This window comes from Adiantum capillus-veneris, chromosome 7, assembly GCF_014529385.1.
Source record: "Adiantum capillus-veneris isolate H3 chromosome 7, ASM1452938v2, whole genome shotgun sequence".
Lineage (NCBI taxonomy): Eukaryota > Viridiplantae > Streptophyta > Polypodiopsida > Polypodiales > Pteridaceae > Adiantum > Adiantum capillus-veneris.
Window position 1 is genome coordinate 24,276,925 of NC_140937.1, and position 15,852 is coordinate 24,292,776.

A 15,852-nucleotide genomic window follows, 5' to 3' on the forward strand; every position below is an offset into this window, starting at 1 on the left:
AAAAATCATTCAATTTAATGAGGAAATCTTTTTAGATTCCTATAAAAAGCAGTAGCTCATGATGTGAGTGCTCTATTTGAAAGTACCACACTCAAATCCAAAAGTAACAGTATTGGACTTGCCCTTGACCTAATTGAAGTAGAAAACTAAGTTTCTCTTTGGCTCTTCAGAAGGTTTCGTTTCTTTGACTCTGTTCTTTTGTTTAAGAATCTGGGGCTACCTTATGGTTGCATTGTTTCAACATTTTCACCGAGTGCATAACAAAAGAAACATGCATGGTCCTCCCCAACTTTTATAATACATGGAAATGTGCCATTTGCATGGCATCATGAAATTTTCAGCATGTTTCTTTAGTTCATTACTGTGTAGAGCTCTAAACATAAAGAATGCTCACGTACCGACCTATTCTAGCTTTCGCTTGTCATTTTCCATCACCACTAATGTTGTCAGCTCAAGCTTTCACAATAGAGCTTGTTTCTTGAATGAGGGCCTTATTATTTCACCTATTGCATTTTTGGATGCCAAATTTCTATTGGAAGTTGGATAAAGACATGACCTCAGGAATGCCCCTTGAGGAAAGTATAATAGCCATCCCTTTAATATCTATAAGTTTCAAACACAAAAGGCAAATTCTAAATTATGATTAACCGATTAATCTCGGAAAATTAAAAAGCCTTTTGAAACATCAAAAGGAAATTAGTGAAGGTGACTGTAGAAAATGAAAAGACCCATGAAAATGTAAAGTCAAAAGACTTTTTTTGTTTATATAAAGAGATATGGTTGATTGCATATTAGATTTGTGTTTTTCTTTGCTGAATTTTCCTTTTGGCGGTTTCTTCTCTTAAGATTGTCCTTTGACCATGTAAGTAGTGAATATATTTACTTTGAAGCCAATAGGTTTGTTCAATTTTCCAAATAAAAGGGCCATATAATGGAAAATGTGATGGGCATGTCATCAAGCTTCCTTGCCTACAAGCTCACTTTATCCCGCTTACATACTTTTCTTATATAGTTTTCATAAAATGATCTAATGATGAAAGGTGCATACAACTAAAACCTTGTCTTTCTTAATTTTGAAAGGAACTCTAGCCATGTAATTTTAAGAACAAACATCCTTTCTAGGGCCTCCGGCTTTTCTCCATCTCCTATTACTATCCTAACATCTTAAAGATTTTTGAAGCATATTTGCTACCCTTAGCAACCCTCTTGTGGCACATCCCGCAGAAGGATTTCCTGCAACAACCATGTGCACCTTGATCCGTTTGCAACAAGCCCTGCATGTTTGTAGCCAACCCTCACAATCTTCTACATGTGTGCATCACATTCTAGTGCACTTGTTTTGTAGTCTTCTACCTTGTGACAGCTTGTGTTCCTCCCTAACCAACCTTAGCACCCTCTGCTAGTTTTCATAGTCATGGCAATTGACTAAGAAGGAAGTTTTGAGGGTGATGGAGAATTGGTGCAAGGATCGTGAAGGTGAAGCATATATTGGAGGGGAGGGTGGTATCTAGAGGGCACGAGGATGTTGTTATTGGTTGTTACATTGTGTGTGTGTGTGTGTGTGTGTGTGTGTGAGAGAGAGAGAGAGAGAGAGAGAGAGAGAGATGGCATCACCTGTTAGGTAAGGCGGTGTGCCTCACCGTACTTTGCTCGTGTCCGTCGGTCAGTGTCCGACTGTCCACATTTATCTTCTTATTCTTTATACATACAAAGAATAAGGAGCTCTTACTCATATTCTCACATGGTGCTCACACAGTGAGATTTGAGAGCTCCACCTCACATCGAGTGTCGTGCTCTCTCTCTCTCTCTCTCTCTCTCTCTCTCTCTCTCTCTCCCTCTTTTTCCTTTGCACTCTCTGCGCACACGCACCGCATCAGCGCACTCACAATTGGTATCAGAGCTTTGGCTTCGCGACAGATGGAGTGATACAAAGAAGTTAGCTTTCGGCTATGGTGAGCTTGCTTTCGGCGGAAGCTTGAGATCGGTGAGCAACCACCATATCTGTGCTTATGGAAGCTTGAGGGGCATTCCCAAGCTTGAGGGAAGAGTGTATTGCAAGTGTGTATGGTTATTTGTAGCCATACTTGCAGGAAGAATGTAGATTTTTATTTCCGCAGATCATTTTTCGGGCTCCAAAACAGTGTTTTTCGCATAACTTTTGAATACGGAATGCGATTTATACAAGGTTAGGGTGTAACTTGGGGTTTTGACACGCTCCAGACGCAATGGTGATGTCCATTTGAGCTGATTTCGACCTCTAAAATTTCTGTAACAGCAACAAGTTTTTGTTGTGTTTTTGAGTCGAAAACAGTGTTTTTTGATATATCTTGCACACTTGAACTCAGATCTATATGATATAGGGGTCTACCCCAAGGTTTGTCGACGTTCCGGACGCAATGGTGATATCAGAATTTTGAAATTCTGATCTCTGAATTTTCTGCAGCATCCTGCATTTTTCTGAAACACAAAAGATTTGACAATTAAGGGCTTGTATATTGCAAATCATTGTGTAGATTGCATCTGGGGATATGTATGTCACATTGTGGAGTCCATTGGATGCTGATTTAACTTACAATTGTTGATTTGGGATGTGGTTCTTAGACTAAGGCACATCCATATGCAGTTTCTCGGCACATTGTTTTGTGTTGATGTATGCTCTATGTGGGAACATATGTGGAGATGTGGAGCCATCATGGCTAAGTATTTTGGATGCATGGTTGATGCTCGCAGTTAAGCACTTGTTTATGCGCATCCATTGAAGCTTGTTTATGCAAACAGGTTGACAGGTTTTGTCAATATTCTGTTGAGTGGTACTCCGACTAGAGCGTGCTTGCTCTTTGTATGACTTTGTGAGGTGATTCCGGACGACTACATTCCCGGATTTGGCCATTTGGGCATTTTGTGTTGTCTCCATTTGTGATTTACTGTTGAGTTTTTGCTCCAGTTACAAGGGAGACTCTGCCAAAATTTTGTCAAATTTGTTTGCCTATTGTAGAGGCTTGTGAGCTTAACAGTTTGCTCACTTTGTCTGCTTGAGATAGTGGTTTGCTCTCCGAGGTGGGAGAGTTTTGTGATCTCGAGCATTGTTTGCCATTGTTTGGCATGGCCATGAGAGACAATTTTTGTTCACGGCGACTGACATGTTGGTATTGTGGCCACAAGGGGCATATTAGGCGCCGTTGCTTCAGACGTATGAGACAGCGGAAGAGACAAATGCATGGTGCTACTATGAGGACAGATTCTAAAGAGTATGCATGTGACGGCCATGTCACTTTTGAGTCTAGCTTGCCTTCAGACTACTTTGCGTCTTGGGATAGCACATTGTCTACGCGTTTTCTACTAGACGAGCATGCAATTTTTCACGTGACACCACGTCGTGATTTATTATTCTCTTTCTCTAGTGGGAGACTTGGTTGTGTGCAGTTTGCTGATGGTTCAACATATGACATAGAGGGTGTTGGAGATGTATGCATGTCTTTACCTAGAAGGTGCATTGCTTACACTACAAGATGTACGTTATGTACCAGGACTCAGTCAGAGTCTCATTTTAGTGCGTCAGTTTGCAGAGTAGTGGACATCGTGTACTACTTGGAGAGCGGTCATTTCAGATGCATAGGGAATCACTAGTGATAGCCAGAGGTGCTAGGAGTGGTCTGGTATACCCTTTGTATATTTCTGACACACGAGGTGGTGTGGTCTCTGTGTATTTACAGCCATGTTTGGAGCGAGAGACGAGACGTGTCTCTTTTGCGGATGTGCTGCATGGAGAGCAGGTTGTGCATTTGTCTTGTGGTGACGTTCACGCAAACATTGGTATCTCTGGGGATACACAACTTGGCAAGTCATCAGTTGAGGTGGCATTAGTTGAGCCACAGATCGATGCATTGTTCTATGATGCGTCTGATATGTTTGAGGGCGACAATGTCCTTCAAAGAGCTGTGTGTGATTGCAGTGGTGCTGATTTTTTGGTATTGCAATCATTCTCAGCAGATATGCCTTTGTCAGACGATGCTGACATGGTGACGCATAGTCAGGTGGTTCCTGATGAGGATGCATATGGCATTGAGGTTGTTGAAAGGGATAGGTTGGTACACATAGTGCATGTTTCGTCGTCTTTCGGGTCTCTCATGTTTGACCTTTTGGTCTCTAGACCTAATCTTGCTTATGCGGTTGGTACATTTGTAGTGGGAGTTGTTAGTCGTGCGATGACTGACACTGGCATTGTGCATTGTGGAGCCATGCAGGTCGTCACTTGATACCTGCATCATGAGTGTCATTGTAGCTTTAGCCCTAGTGGTATGCATGTTGCATATACACTAGAGCGGTTACAGAGTGAGCCAGTGGGCATAGGTTGAGAGTCGTCTTCTCTCACCTCTTATATATATTAGTTGTAGGCTAGTCTTCTCGCCACTTATCGCGGCACACAGCCTTTAGTGGGAGAATGTTAGGTAAAGGCGGTGACCTACTAGTAGTCATCACAAAAATATTTCCACTTTAAAGCTTAGTCTTCTCCCATTTAAGGATTAAAAGAAGAAAAAAATAAATCTAAAAATTATAAATTTAAGAACTGTAACATTCATGCTCACCTTCTTTGGACCTTCCTAACAACAACTTTAGTGAAGATTTCCACTTGTATCACCCTAGCAATTGCATTCTCATTGCTCTCAAGCAGCATTTTGTATTCTTATGTGTATTTCATCTTAAAACTACACTAGTCTAACAGCGTGTCCTTCTGAGAGACACACAGAGAGAGAGAGAGAGAGAGAGAGAGAGAGTCTATCAGCGTGTCCTTCTGAGACACACACACACACACACACACACACACACAGAGCTCATAGTAATGTTAGACAGAGTGTTATATATATGTGCTAATGACTATGGGGATAACCCAAAAGTGAAAGAAAAGATAAATATTTTTAATAGTCTTACCGTTGTATATTTGGTTTTCTTTATGAAGTTTGTATTGAAAAATTCCTCAACATGCTCGTTAACCCTCATGCACATTCCTACACCTACAACGGACGCTGTATTATTTATTTGGTAGAGTCAAGTACCGGGCTTGTCGGTCCAATAGGAAAAGGGTAAGAATGATCACCGATGAGAGGCGCACTCTAACTGGAACATTCAAGGGATTAGTTGGCTAAGCATGGGCGTCCAAGTGTGAATGGGGCGAGCTTATATAAAAGTCAACTAAACCTAAAATTCACTCATTCTCTCATTTGTGCAATTGAAGAATGCTCTTCCTCCATCTCCATCTTCTTCTTTTTCATCTCCTTGTGTGTGTATGTATGGATGAGAGAGTGTGAGAGAGAGAGAGAGAGAGCATTGCGGCGGCACGATGGCGGCGAGGCGGTTGAGCGCGGTGTAGCGACGTCTCCCTCTTCTTTACGGTGAGGAATCCTCCACGACAAGCGCAGAGCGGTGACTGATACACCATCGCCATCTTTGAGCTTACTAGTTTAGACTTGTTGTGTGCTTGGAGCCATTTGTGGCTCGTACACAGTGTATAGGCAAGTTCCTTGCATTAACATGTGCAACAGACGCGCACATTTTTGGCGCCGTTGCTGGGGAATTCCATACACTAAGCTTGAATGGCACTCTATGCTTCTTTTGTGGTGCAATTTCAATCGTAGCAAAGGTAGGAAAGGAAGGTGTGTGTGTTGAGAAGAAGGATTTTGTGTTGCTACTGTGTATTTCTTTGTTGATGACGATTTGAAAGGTTACTGCGTTTTCTCTGTGATAAGGTCTTAGTATTAAGGTTGTTAGTTCTGTGTAATGCAAAGTACAGTAAGTAGGAAGTAGATCTGTGAGAGCTAATGAAGTGTGTTAGTGTGTAACAGTAGGTGTATTAGTTGTAAGTAGGTAGGTAGAGTGTGTGTACTCGTGCGCAGGCCGCGACGACCTTATCCCAAAAAATAAAAAATAAAGGTAGGACCGGGATCGGAAATAACTCCCAGACCCAAGCCCAAACCCAAGCCTGAGCGTGAGGCCTTTTGAAATTACGAATTTTAGCTTCACACGTAGCTAAAAATTGACTTTTTTGAGGACCAACGGAGCTTCAGGTGACCGAACGTTGTGTTGTAAAGCACACCGCGACCCTCTGAGTGATATGCTCATTTCGAGCTATCACACACTTTGATAAAAAAACCGATCATTAAAAAACATTTTAAAAAAACGAGTGAAAACGGACACCTAAAAAAGTAAGCGGTTAACCTTCGAGGTTATTTGCCGACGCTTGTAGGGTGTTAAAGTCACATGCATCTGCGCTCCCTCCATTTCTCTTTCTAGAAAGATCCCACTTCCATGCTCTCTCTCTCTCTCATGTCCATGGAGAGAGAGAGAGAGAGAGAGAGAGAGAGAGAGAGAGAGAGAGAGAGAATACTACAGGCAACTAGGTCTAAACAAGACATTGTGTTTTTGCAATTGGATTTTGCAAAAGCCTTTGATAGAGTAGAGTGGGACTTTATAACCAAACTCTTAGCTAAGATGGGCTTTGGAGAAGTGCTTTACAAGGCTTCTTCTCTTTTTCCAATTTCAATGATTCCAAGACTAGAGACGCACTAGTTTATCCTCATTGAAGCGAAATTTTTAGAGAGGAAAGTTAATTTTGAGAGAATCAGGAAATTATGGAATGTGTGGCCAAAGAGAGAAACTTGAATTTTTCTATTCGTTATTGAGAGGATTTTCATACAAAGTTTTTTTAGAGAGGAGAGAAACACAATATCTTTTATCAACTAGTAATATGCTTAGTGCAATCAGTTTTAGGGTTTTGCAATGGGTGGATACTACAATGTGATTCATTCAAAGATGCAAGTGTCCATGCGATTTAGACATCAATAAAGGAAGTAAAAGCATTGAGTGACTACATCATATGGAAGCCTATTGCACTTATACAAGCACGAAATATACTAAACTTGCAAAAGGAATTGAAACAAATACAGGCAAAGAGTTAGATGCAACTCTTAAACTAATTACACAATTCCAATACTGCTTCATTTTTAGTTTGAGTTTCATTTGGGATGGCAAATAATCAAACCACAAAATAGAAAAAAAGAATTGTAAATGTCTATAGCATGTAGAACATCAATACTGTTAAGTTCCGGGCTTGAATTGATCCCAAGTGCTATCGACTTGGCTAAGCTCCTCAATAATAGCATCAACGCTCATGTCTCCTTCATTTAAGGAGTGCAAAGAAATATAATTTATCCATAGCGTTTAAGACGATGCTCAATCACAAAAAAATGAAATTTACAAATAATATTTAAAGAACTCAATGCTACGTTCTATAATCCCTTGCAATTCAGCCTCACCATCAAATGTTCCATCTTCTCTCTTCACCACTGTCCTCAAATGTGCATCAAATGAATGCTAGTCACCACTTTCACCATTCTTCCTATCATAAATAAGATGATTGACCTTTCAGTAGAACATGCCTAAGAGTAATACCTCCATCTATAAAAACAAAACATCTATTTACAACCCCAATAAACCATGGTTTCTCACACTTTGTATCAAATATCCTACCCTTCCCCCCGTGCTATTGGGCTTGTATCCTTGGAGTATAACCAAAAGAATTTTTTTGTAGGGATTTTAAGCCCACCATTTTACCATGCTCCAAAGTGGTCAGTAGAGCATAGAGTAATGTACCACCCTTGGTCTGTAACTATTAGTGATGCTAGAGATGCAACTTTCTTGATTAAAGTGTCAAAAAAATTGGTTCCAATTAGGAACTTGTGTCAACATGAAGACAAATTGAATGATTTAAACTAAGTAGAAATCCAACTATCGACATAGAGAGACAATGTTGACAAGTTCATACCACATCAAAATAAAATCTCTCCACCAAAAACCTAGTAGGGAAATTAGCAAACACAAGGGAGGCAACAAGGTGACTCTCCTCCCCTTCCAATGTCAAATCATTAATGTTGAACTCCTGCAAGAATGAAGAATCCTAAAACCAAACTTTGACAATATCTATGGCATTAGTATTTGTACAAGCATTTGTGTAACAAAGGGTGTAGAAAAAGAAACTATTACTGCTACATTTACCTCCCCTCATCACAACATGAGAAATTTTGCATCGATCAATAAATTTTGCATATATTGGAAATGACTCATCTTATTGAAAATTGTAACGTATACGGGAACCTAGGCGTCAAAGCTTCTCACAAAGAGATCTTCTTTTAAGCTCTCTCTACTTGGAAGCATTGCAATAGAATGACCAGCCAACCATAGGAGTCCTCTTTAGAAAGACTTTGCCCTTGAATGTTCACACTGGGTTGGACAAGACCCAAGGCTATGGTGTGTCAGGATACATACCTATATGGCCATCTAAGGCCTCTTGAGATCTTGTGTGGACTCCATCCCTGAACTATGCATCCACAGTGTGCCCTATGCACCTATCCGTGCATGACATACATACTCCATGGTCCCGATGCTATACATAAACATCCTTGGAGCCCTACAGAGAGAACATCATGAGGTAAAATAATCTCCTTCACCAAGTTAACTCATAAATCTTTTCCTTCTTTTCTTTGAGAGTTCTCACTTTGAGAACTTCCTATTGCCTCATGAATTTACTAGTGTAAACTCCTTATCTCTTTATTGAGTTCATAGTTGTGAACTCTCGTCATATTTTGAATGGTAGCCTCTAGCCTTTTAAATTCCTTCATGACAATAATTATGAGTGGCACCTTAGTGCTTAAACTACATCAACCAAGCATCCCATACTACTTGGTTGGACCGGATAATTGTCTTCACTTAGGTAATTGTCATCTACCTATCTCTAGAGATCTTTGAGCTCCAAAGATTTAGAATGTTTGCTCAGGTTATTCATTATTATTAACTTGGCATCTTTGGCCATCTACCCATACACATTTCCTAGCTGGGAATTGACCATTCGCCAATAGGTGGATAGGTCCTATAAGTCTCTCACCTCATAGTTTGTCATTGGGTAGAGTGACTACTTTACTTTGAGACTTACAATGAACTCTTAATTGGTTTCCATTCTTAAAACATGAGTTTCTATACTCTTGTTTTCTTGAAGGTAACTTATACTTCTCTTTACATTATTCCTCCCTTGAGGCCTGTGTATTTTTCCTTAGATATAACTTTATTGTCAAGTGTAAAAACCTCTTGGGCTTAACCTATCACCTCTTCATGGAATTTGAGCACAAAAACATATACAAAGTGCTCTTAGATGAAACTATGCATCCCTTATAGTACGGCTTCATTCAAGTTAGCTTTGTTGAGAAAATATTTTGAGGATCATATATCCTATTCATCAAGACTAATAACTGAACCTCAAACAATCAAGGCTTGGTAACATTGTGTGTGTGATATTTTCTTTCATTTTTTTGGTCATTTGTATGGAGCTAGGGACTCAATCCTCCCAAGATGACAATCTAAGATGCCTCCATCATTTAAGTGTTCAAAAATGAAGGAGTAACTAGGGAAAATTGTTGCCAGCTCATCTTCAGGTGTCTTCAATGTGTGTTCAAGCTCTAACGCCTTGCTCAAGGGCCTAATTTTGTGGACCTTGTTTTATTTCTATAGTCCAAGTTGGTAAATTACAACTAACCTTGATTTTAATTCCAAATTATAGTGGAGGACTCATGGTAGAGGTGACTTCCCCCACCCTTAAACTTCTGTGCCGAATTCTTTCGGTATCCTATATGTCATTTCACTCAGTTTAACATTGTTCATCGAGGCCAACTGGTACCATATCCTCCACCAAAAACTCAAATCATTGAAACACCATACATTTTTCTAAAATTGAAACATATCAGCTTGATGTTTCTGAAACCATATAAGTGCTAATTCAATTATATCCCCTAGCCCTTCATTGGTGCTAGCTTCTATCTTTTATCCATCGGTTGTTCAATTGTTTGGTTGTACAAATCTCAAGATTCATGTAGTAATGTAGACATACAAGTTTGTACATGCATTATACATATAGGTATATGTTTGTAGAAGCGGATTACCAACCACGCTTTTGTTTAGCAATCACATGACCAAATTGTGAGTCTTGTGTCTTGGTTCAAGTTGGGCTTAATAGAATCTACAAGAACTATAATCTCCTTGTTTAAAAAGATGGAAGAAAGTGGGAAAGCTTTCTTGGCTTGCAAGATTCGCTATTTCTTACACATTCAGTTGCTTGGTCTTCATTGACAACAACATATGAGTATGCATCAGCCGACACTACAAGTGCAAGGTTTGCTTTTTGGTTTAAATCAACCACTCTTAATGCAAACTTCAAATGGAATCAATGTAAAGGAGATTTCACAATAGAATGTGTACTCTATCGGTAGAGAATAGTCTTTCAACTTTTGTTTGCTTTCCAAAGTAGGCTGTGGATTTGAAAGTCTCTAAGGTGACATTTGGGTCATTATTATAATACACACCCATCTTTTAGAGAATGTTTTTGTAGTCAATTTTGTAGAACTATTTCAAAGTTGTTAATAGAAAAGTTGTCTCTCTCATGAATTCATCTTGTCTTCATCGTACAATGTACATTTTTCTCATGATTTCTCATGTTCTCTCTCTAGGATGTTTAGGTATTTTAATGTTCCTTGTATGTGTAGTTGGGGTTTACTCCAAACAATGGGCTGGAGCAAATGACTTTGCCAAAAAAGCTTTATAATTTTTGAAGAGCTCTATGTGAAAAACTCCCTTTTCTAACACCCTCATCACTACACATGAGAATCCTCACCTAACTCCTAGCAACATTATACACTAAACACCAACTTTGTACGCTACATCTAACACCGGAGAGAGATGCATTGGTCCTTTGTAGGGAATGTAGGAGATTCAAATGCCCATCAAAAGAATTTATAATTGTAGACTTCTCTCACCGTTGTTAAAAGCTATATCCACAACGTGCATAGTTGATCTATTTTTTGTACATTGCTCCTATTGTTGCATGACATCCCTACTATCCCATCTATTGTTTTCTCAAGTGTATGGGGTATCTCATCAAAACAATCATTAAAGGTACAAGGTGCAACATTGGGGTCTGCAACATCCTTTCTTAAAACCCCAGGAAAATCTTATGCCACAATATGATGCATCATATATATCCATGGTGGATAGTTGGCTCCATCCAACTTATCATGTGCTGCGAGCATACAAAATGCATCACTCTTATCCATCATGTTAGCCATGACCACTAACTGGAATTAGGAATTGTCACTTCCGTGAGAAAAGTCCTAGAACCAACTGATGCTCCCGCTCTAGTCTATTGCCTAGCCATTGCTCAATTCGATCATTGATCATCCTTGAGGTATCAACCCATGAGTATATCCTCTATTGAGTGGGGTCTTCTCTCCCTCAAGGTCAATGGCGCTCTTGGTGAAGCCCCTCGATTCGTTGAAGCAATGGTGAGGGACTTCTCTATGGAAAGATTGCCTTTAGGGATGCCCACTCTCTCTCTCTCTCTCTCTCCTGCTTACAAAGCCACATATGAACTTACTGCTTCTTACATGCCTTACAAGTGCAACATATCTATTTACATTCTTGATGCTTCCAAGAATTCCTCATTCAACACAAAAGTTGACAGACGGTGCTTTTCTATGGAAGACTCATATCATGTGAAGGGGTCCTGATTTGCATTACCGAGACAAAGGGGGGACTGTTGATTAAGAAGCCAATTTACAACAAGCAAGCAACTACAATCATATTTTTCATAACCACATAGCAGAGCTGATATGGCCATCTCGGTCAACAAGCTTGCTAGGCCACGAGGAACCCTTCATGCTAAGAAATTAACTTACTGATTTACTTCGTTTTAATCTTGTCTAACAAACAAAAACGACTTATAAGTTTAACATGATTTTCTTTCTCTAGGCTACAACAAAAGTAACAGTCACAATCTAAGTGTACCAGATTCGAAAATATAACCTATAATTTGCTCAAGATCCACATACAACCATTTTATGAGCTCCAAAAGTCATTTTCCTTGTAACAGGCCAGCCCTTTGACCAGTTGTATCTGTGGGTCATCTACATAAATGTAAACAGGTCAAGAGCTCCCTCCAGTCGCATGAGCCACTTGACCACCAAAAAAACAGTCAAACTAGCCAAGAACGACGTCAAAGACTTCTCCTCATGCAACTGATTGAGGCAGTCTATCCGACCTGTACAGATATTCTACACTAACAGTAGAACAAGCCACGAAAATCCAACAGCTGGTGCTCCTTTACAACCATTCGCATGAAGTCATTCTCTGCTAGACAAAGTCCCTCCTTGCTTTACCAGACTCCATGATTTAACGTCACCTACAGACTGAACTCCCGAAAGCTTGATAAGTCTTAAAATAGGTGCAAAGAAGTGAGGACATGGACACATCTCTCTAAGACAGTTCGATGAAAAGTGCGGGAAGGAAAAATTGCGAAATAATACAAAACAAGCAGGGGCAAAGTACCATGCAGAGTACCATAACTAGAGAATAAAATGCGGCTGTCACTGATCCAAATTATTGACCCTATTGAGGTAAAATTGACAAGAAAGACAGACCTGCACTGCAGGGACCAAACAAACTCAAGAGCAAGACTCTCGTGCTTCAATAAGTTAACTCCTGAGCAGTCCACAAAACTTACTATGATTCTCATCGAGTTCTCCATGGTAGCAACACCAATTTCTGTTCAAGCTGAAAAACCAGTACGACCCACCTGATGCACAGAGCTATTTGAGCCCCATGTTGAAAAAATATGGGTCCATTTCAACAATGACAGCACTGTAAGAACTGGATGTTCACAGAACAAACTTGATTTCTTCATCGCGTTCTGAGCTGCCTGATGCATGCCATCAAGTCTTCAGGCAGTTCAAACAAAAGCACGAGAGCAAAGGAAGATCAAAGAGCCGATCGGACCTGTGCACCAGCATTAATAGGAGGACTATCAGCATCTGAAACAACAGAGGGGCCTACACCCTCCTCTTCATTAATGCCATCGCTATCAGCAGCTTCTTCATTAGAAGCCGCAGCTTCCTCATTAGAAGCCCCAGCTTCCTCATTAGAAGCCCCAGCTTCCTCATTAGAAGCCGCAGCTTCTTTATCAGAAGCCGCATCATCATTTGACTTCCTAAGGGAGGCATAGGCATTGTTGGGTCTTGGCTTCATGCTCCTCATAAACAAATCAAGAACTTTTAGCAAGTTTTCTTGAAGAGCTTTCCTTTTCCCATCAAAAAACTTCAGTTTCCGCCTAAAGTTGGCTATAGCATTGATATCATATACCCTGTTAGCCTTCTTCAAAATGACCGAGACTTCGTCAAACATATCTTGAGTAGGCTTAATTCCAGCTCCTCTCATCTGTTGATACAAAGTCAAGGCCATTTTTTGATCTCCTGCCCTGGAATAGGCTGCCATGATTGCCTTGTATTCAAGAGGGCCGGGATTCCTCCCAGACTCGGGAATCTTGCAAAAGAGCTCATAAGCATCAGGCAGCTTTTCTGCTAGCTCGAGGCAAGTTATTAGCTCTGCACATGTTGCACTGTCGGGATGGAAACCTGCCTCTTGCATTGAGTTTAGCATGTCCATAGCTTTTCTGCCTTGGCGGTCCCTTGCAAGTATTTGTATTATAGGTGTATAAGAAGCTGCATTAGGCTTCAGGTCATGGTGTTCTATTCGATCAAACATTTTTTGAGCTCTTTCGATGTCCGAAGCCAGAACATAATGCCGAATCATCATGTTGAACATTGGGACAGTGAACTTGATTCCATCTTTCTGCATTCCTTCAAAAAGTTCATTCACTAAGAGTTCCGTTTTGTCCAATGGCGATCTTGACTTCAAAATTCTCTGAATCATGACCATGCAAGTATACTTGTCATGTTTAAAACCAGCCCTAGTCTTCACCCAGTGGAAAAAGGGCCACGACGTTTCCAAATTTCTTAGCCGCCGTAAGACCTCTAGCACCAAGGGGCTTCGCCATTGTACATCTGCCTTCTCCAACTCTGCCTCTACACTTAGGCTCCAGGAATGGATTGCTTGTGCAAAAGAGTTCACATCAAAACCCACACTAGGGTTTGTAACATCTCTCCATGCACACATAACCGAATCCAACACGGAGTCTCCGTCTTCTGACACTGAAGAACTATCATCAGCACCACCCTCGACTCCTTGCCCAGCTACCTGCTCTGCATGACTATTATCCTCTAGCCCAATCTCTTCCTTAAGAATTTCTGCCTCTTCTGATTTTCCTGCCTCTTGCAAGACTTTCACAGCAAGCATGAGCCGTATGCTTGGCCTGTGAAATCGTTCTCTCATCGCCATCAAGAATTCCAGCACCTTCTCAGAATCTCCAGCTTTGGCATAACCCTCAATGATGTATTCATATGAAAGCCTGCTGGGCACCACTTGCACCCTCTGCATTATGTCCAAAATCTGTATTGCTGCTCTTAGTCTCCCATCAGCTGCAAGATGCTGTATGAGAAGTGTGTATGTGCGACTATTGGGAAGACACTCTTCACTGAGCATCGTTTCATAGACATGAGGTATTTTTGTGAACCACTTTGCTCTGATAAGAAGATCTAAATATGCCGTATAGATGCCTAAAGATGGTTTTGTTCCTGCTCGTTTCATCCTCTCCCAATGGCGACGCACATTTGGAGCATCGCCTACACTTGCATACCAATGCATGGCACACCCAATATTGACAGGAGTTATTGTGCAGCCTTCCGACTTCATCTCGGCAAGAATTTCCTGCATTTCAGCGAGATGTTTTGCTCTTCCGAGTGAGTTCAACAAAACACCATATGTATATTCATTGTGCTTAAAATCATTCTGTTTCTTAAGCCAGTTAAAGAACCCCAAGGACACATCACATGGGAATGGAACTCTGAGTACTTGAGTAACGAGCTGAGTATTGTAGGTGAGTGACAACTCTTGCAGACATTTCTCTGTCTCTTCACCCCAGGATGATTGCTTTAAGACGCTAACAACCTGCTCAACCAATTTCATCCGTTCAAAAAATAAGGGAATGGCAACCTCAGCTGGCAATTTCTCCTTCTTCACCTTCTTTGCCTGCACATCAGAGGGGGGCGAGGCCACATCATCGGGTTTCTCTGAAGAGCCATTCTCAACACTTGCCTCACTCTCTGTCTCTGCACTGACCTCTGCAGGGGGCTGCTCAATGTCTGCTGTGGCTGAAAAGCTTCTAGCAATCAGAAACCCCTGCGTATGGGAGAAACACAACACAGAAGTGCGTTTTCCACAGAGCCCTCCTGCTAACTTTGCCTCAGCAGCTAAATAGCTTGAATACGGATTGATCTGTAGTGAAGATGTATGGGATGGGGCCCTAGAGCTGGCCCTTACTGACTGACCCCCGAGGCGCCTCACAAGCACATGCCACCGCATTTGTCCCATCTGAATAATGTATCAATAATGTACCCTCGACACAGATAGAGAGAGCTCCATACGGACGTTTCGCCAAGATCACTGTGGATCTACATATCTACTTTTGCTACGCGAGACGGAGCTTCCATCAAAACCTCGAAGAGAGCACAGAGAACTAATGATGCTTGCAGAGCTGGTGTCTTCACCTGTTTCCTTTCACCTTTGGTAGTTGAGCTATGGTGAACCCTAAGTTCAAACTGAGACAATGAAATTGAAACAAACATTAAACTAACAAATTAAAAATTAATCACTTCGTGACTAGGATGACTCCAAAGGCCTGCCTAGGCTACCTAAGTACTCGAATGGCTAGGCTAGGGCCTTGTCGGGTTTGTATTAGGTGTGTACATGCTTGATATAAAGGATACAACACACACACTCCGTATTCACAGTGATTGTTCAAATTGTATTGATGTAGTCAAATATGATGGAGCGTCGTACAATGTGGAGAAAGGTTGTGGCTCCTCG

At 40.9% G+C, this 15,852-nt stretch overlaps 1 protein-coding gene across 1 annotated transcript; it reads right to left on the reverse strand.

Moving 5' to 3' along the window:
• Positions 1-12,397: 12,397 nt before the first annotated feature.
• LOC147453569 (pentatricopeptide repeat-containing protein At5g66631-like) lies at positions 12,398-15,622 on the reverse strand. The gene has a single exon (XM_086515729.1). The coding sequence runs from the start codon at positions 15,355-15,357 to the stop codon at positions 12,850-12,852; it is 2,508 nt and encodes an 835-aa protein (XP_086371855.1). The 5' UTR covers positions 15,358-15,622; the 3' UTR covers positions 12,398-12,849.
• Between the last annotated feature and the right edge of the window lie 230 nt (positions 15,623-15,852).

What these genes read in the sequence shown, in the direction of transcription:
- LOC147453569 (XM_086515729.1), bottom strand. Translation starts at nt 15,357, where the DNA reads ATGGGACAAATGCGGTGGCATGTGCTTGTGAGGCGCCTCGGGGGTCAG.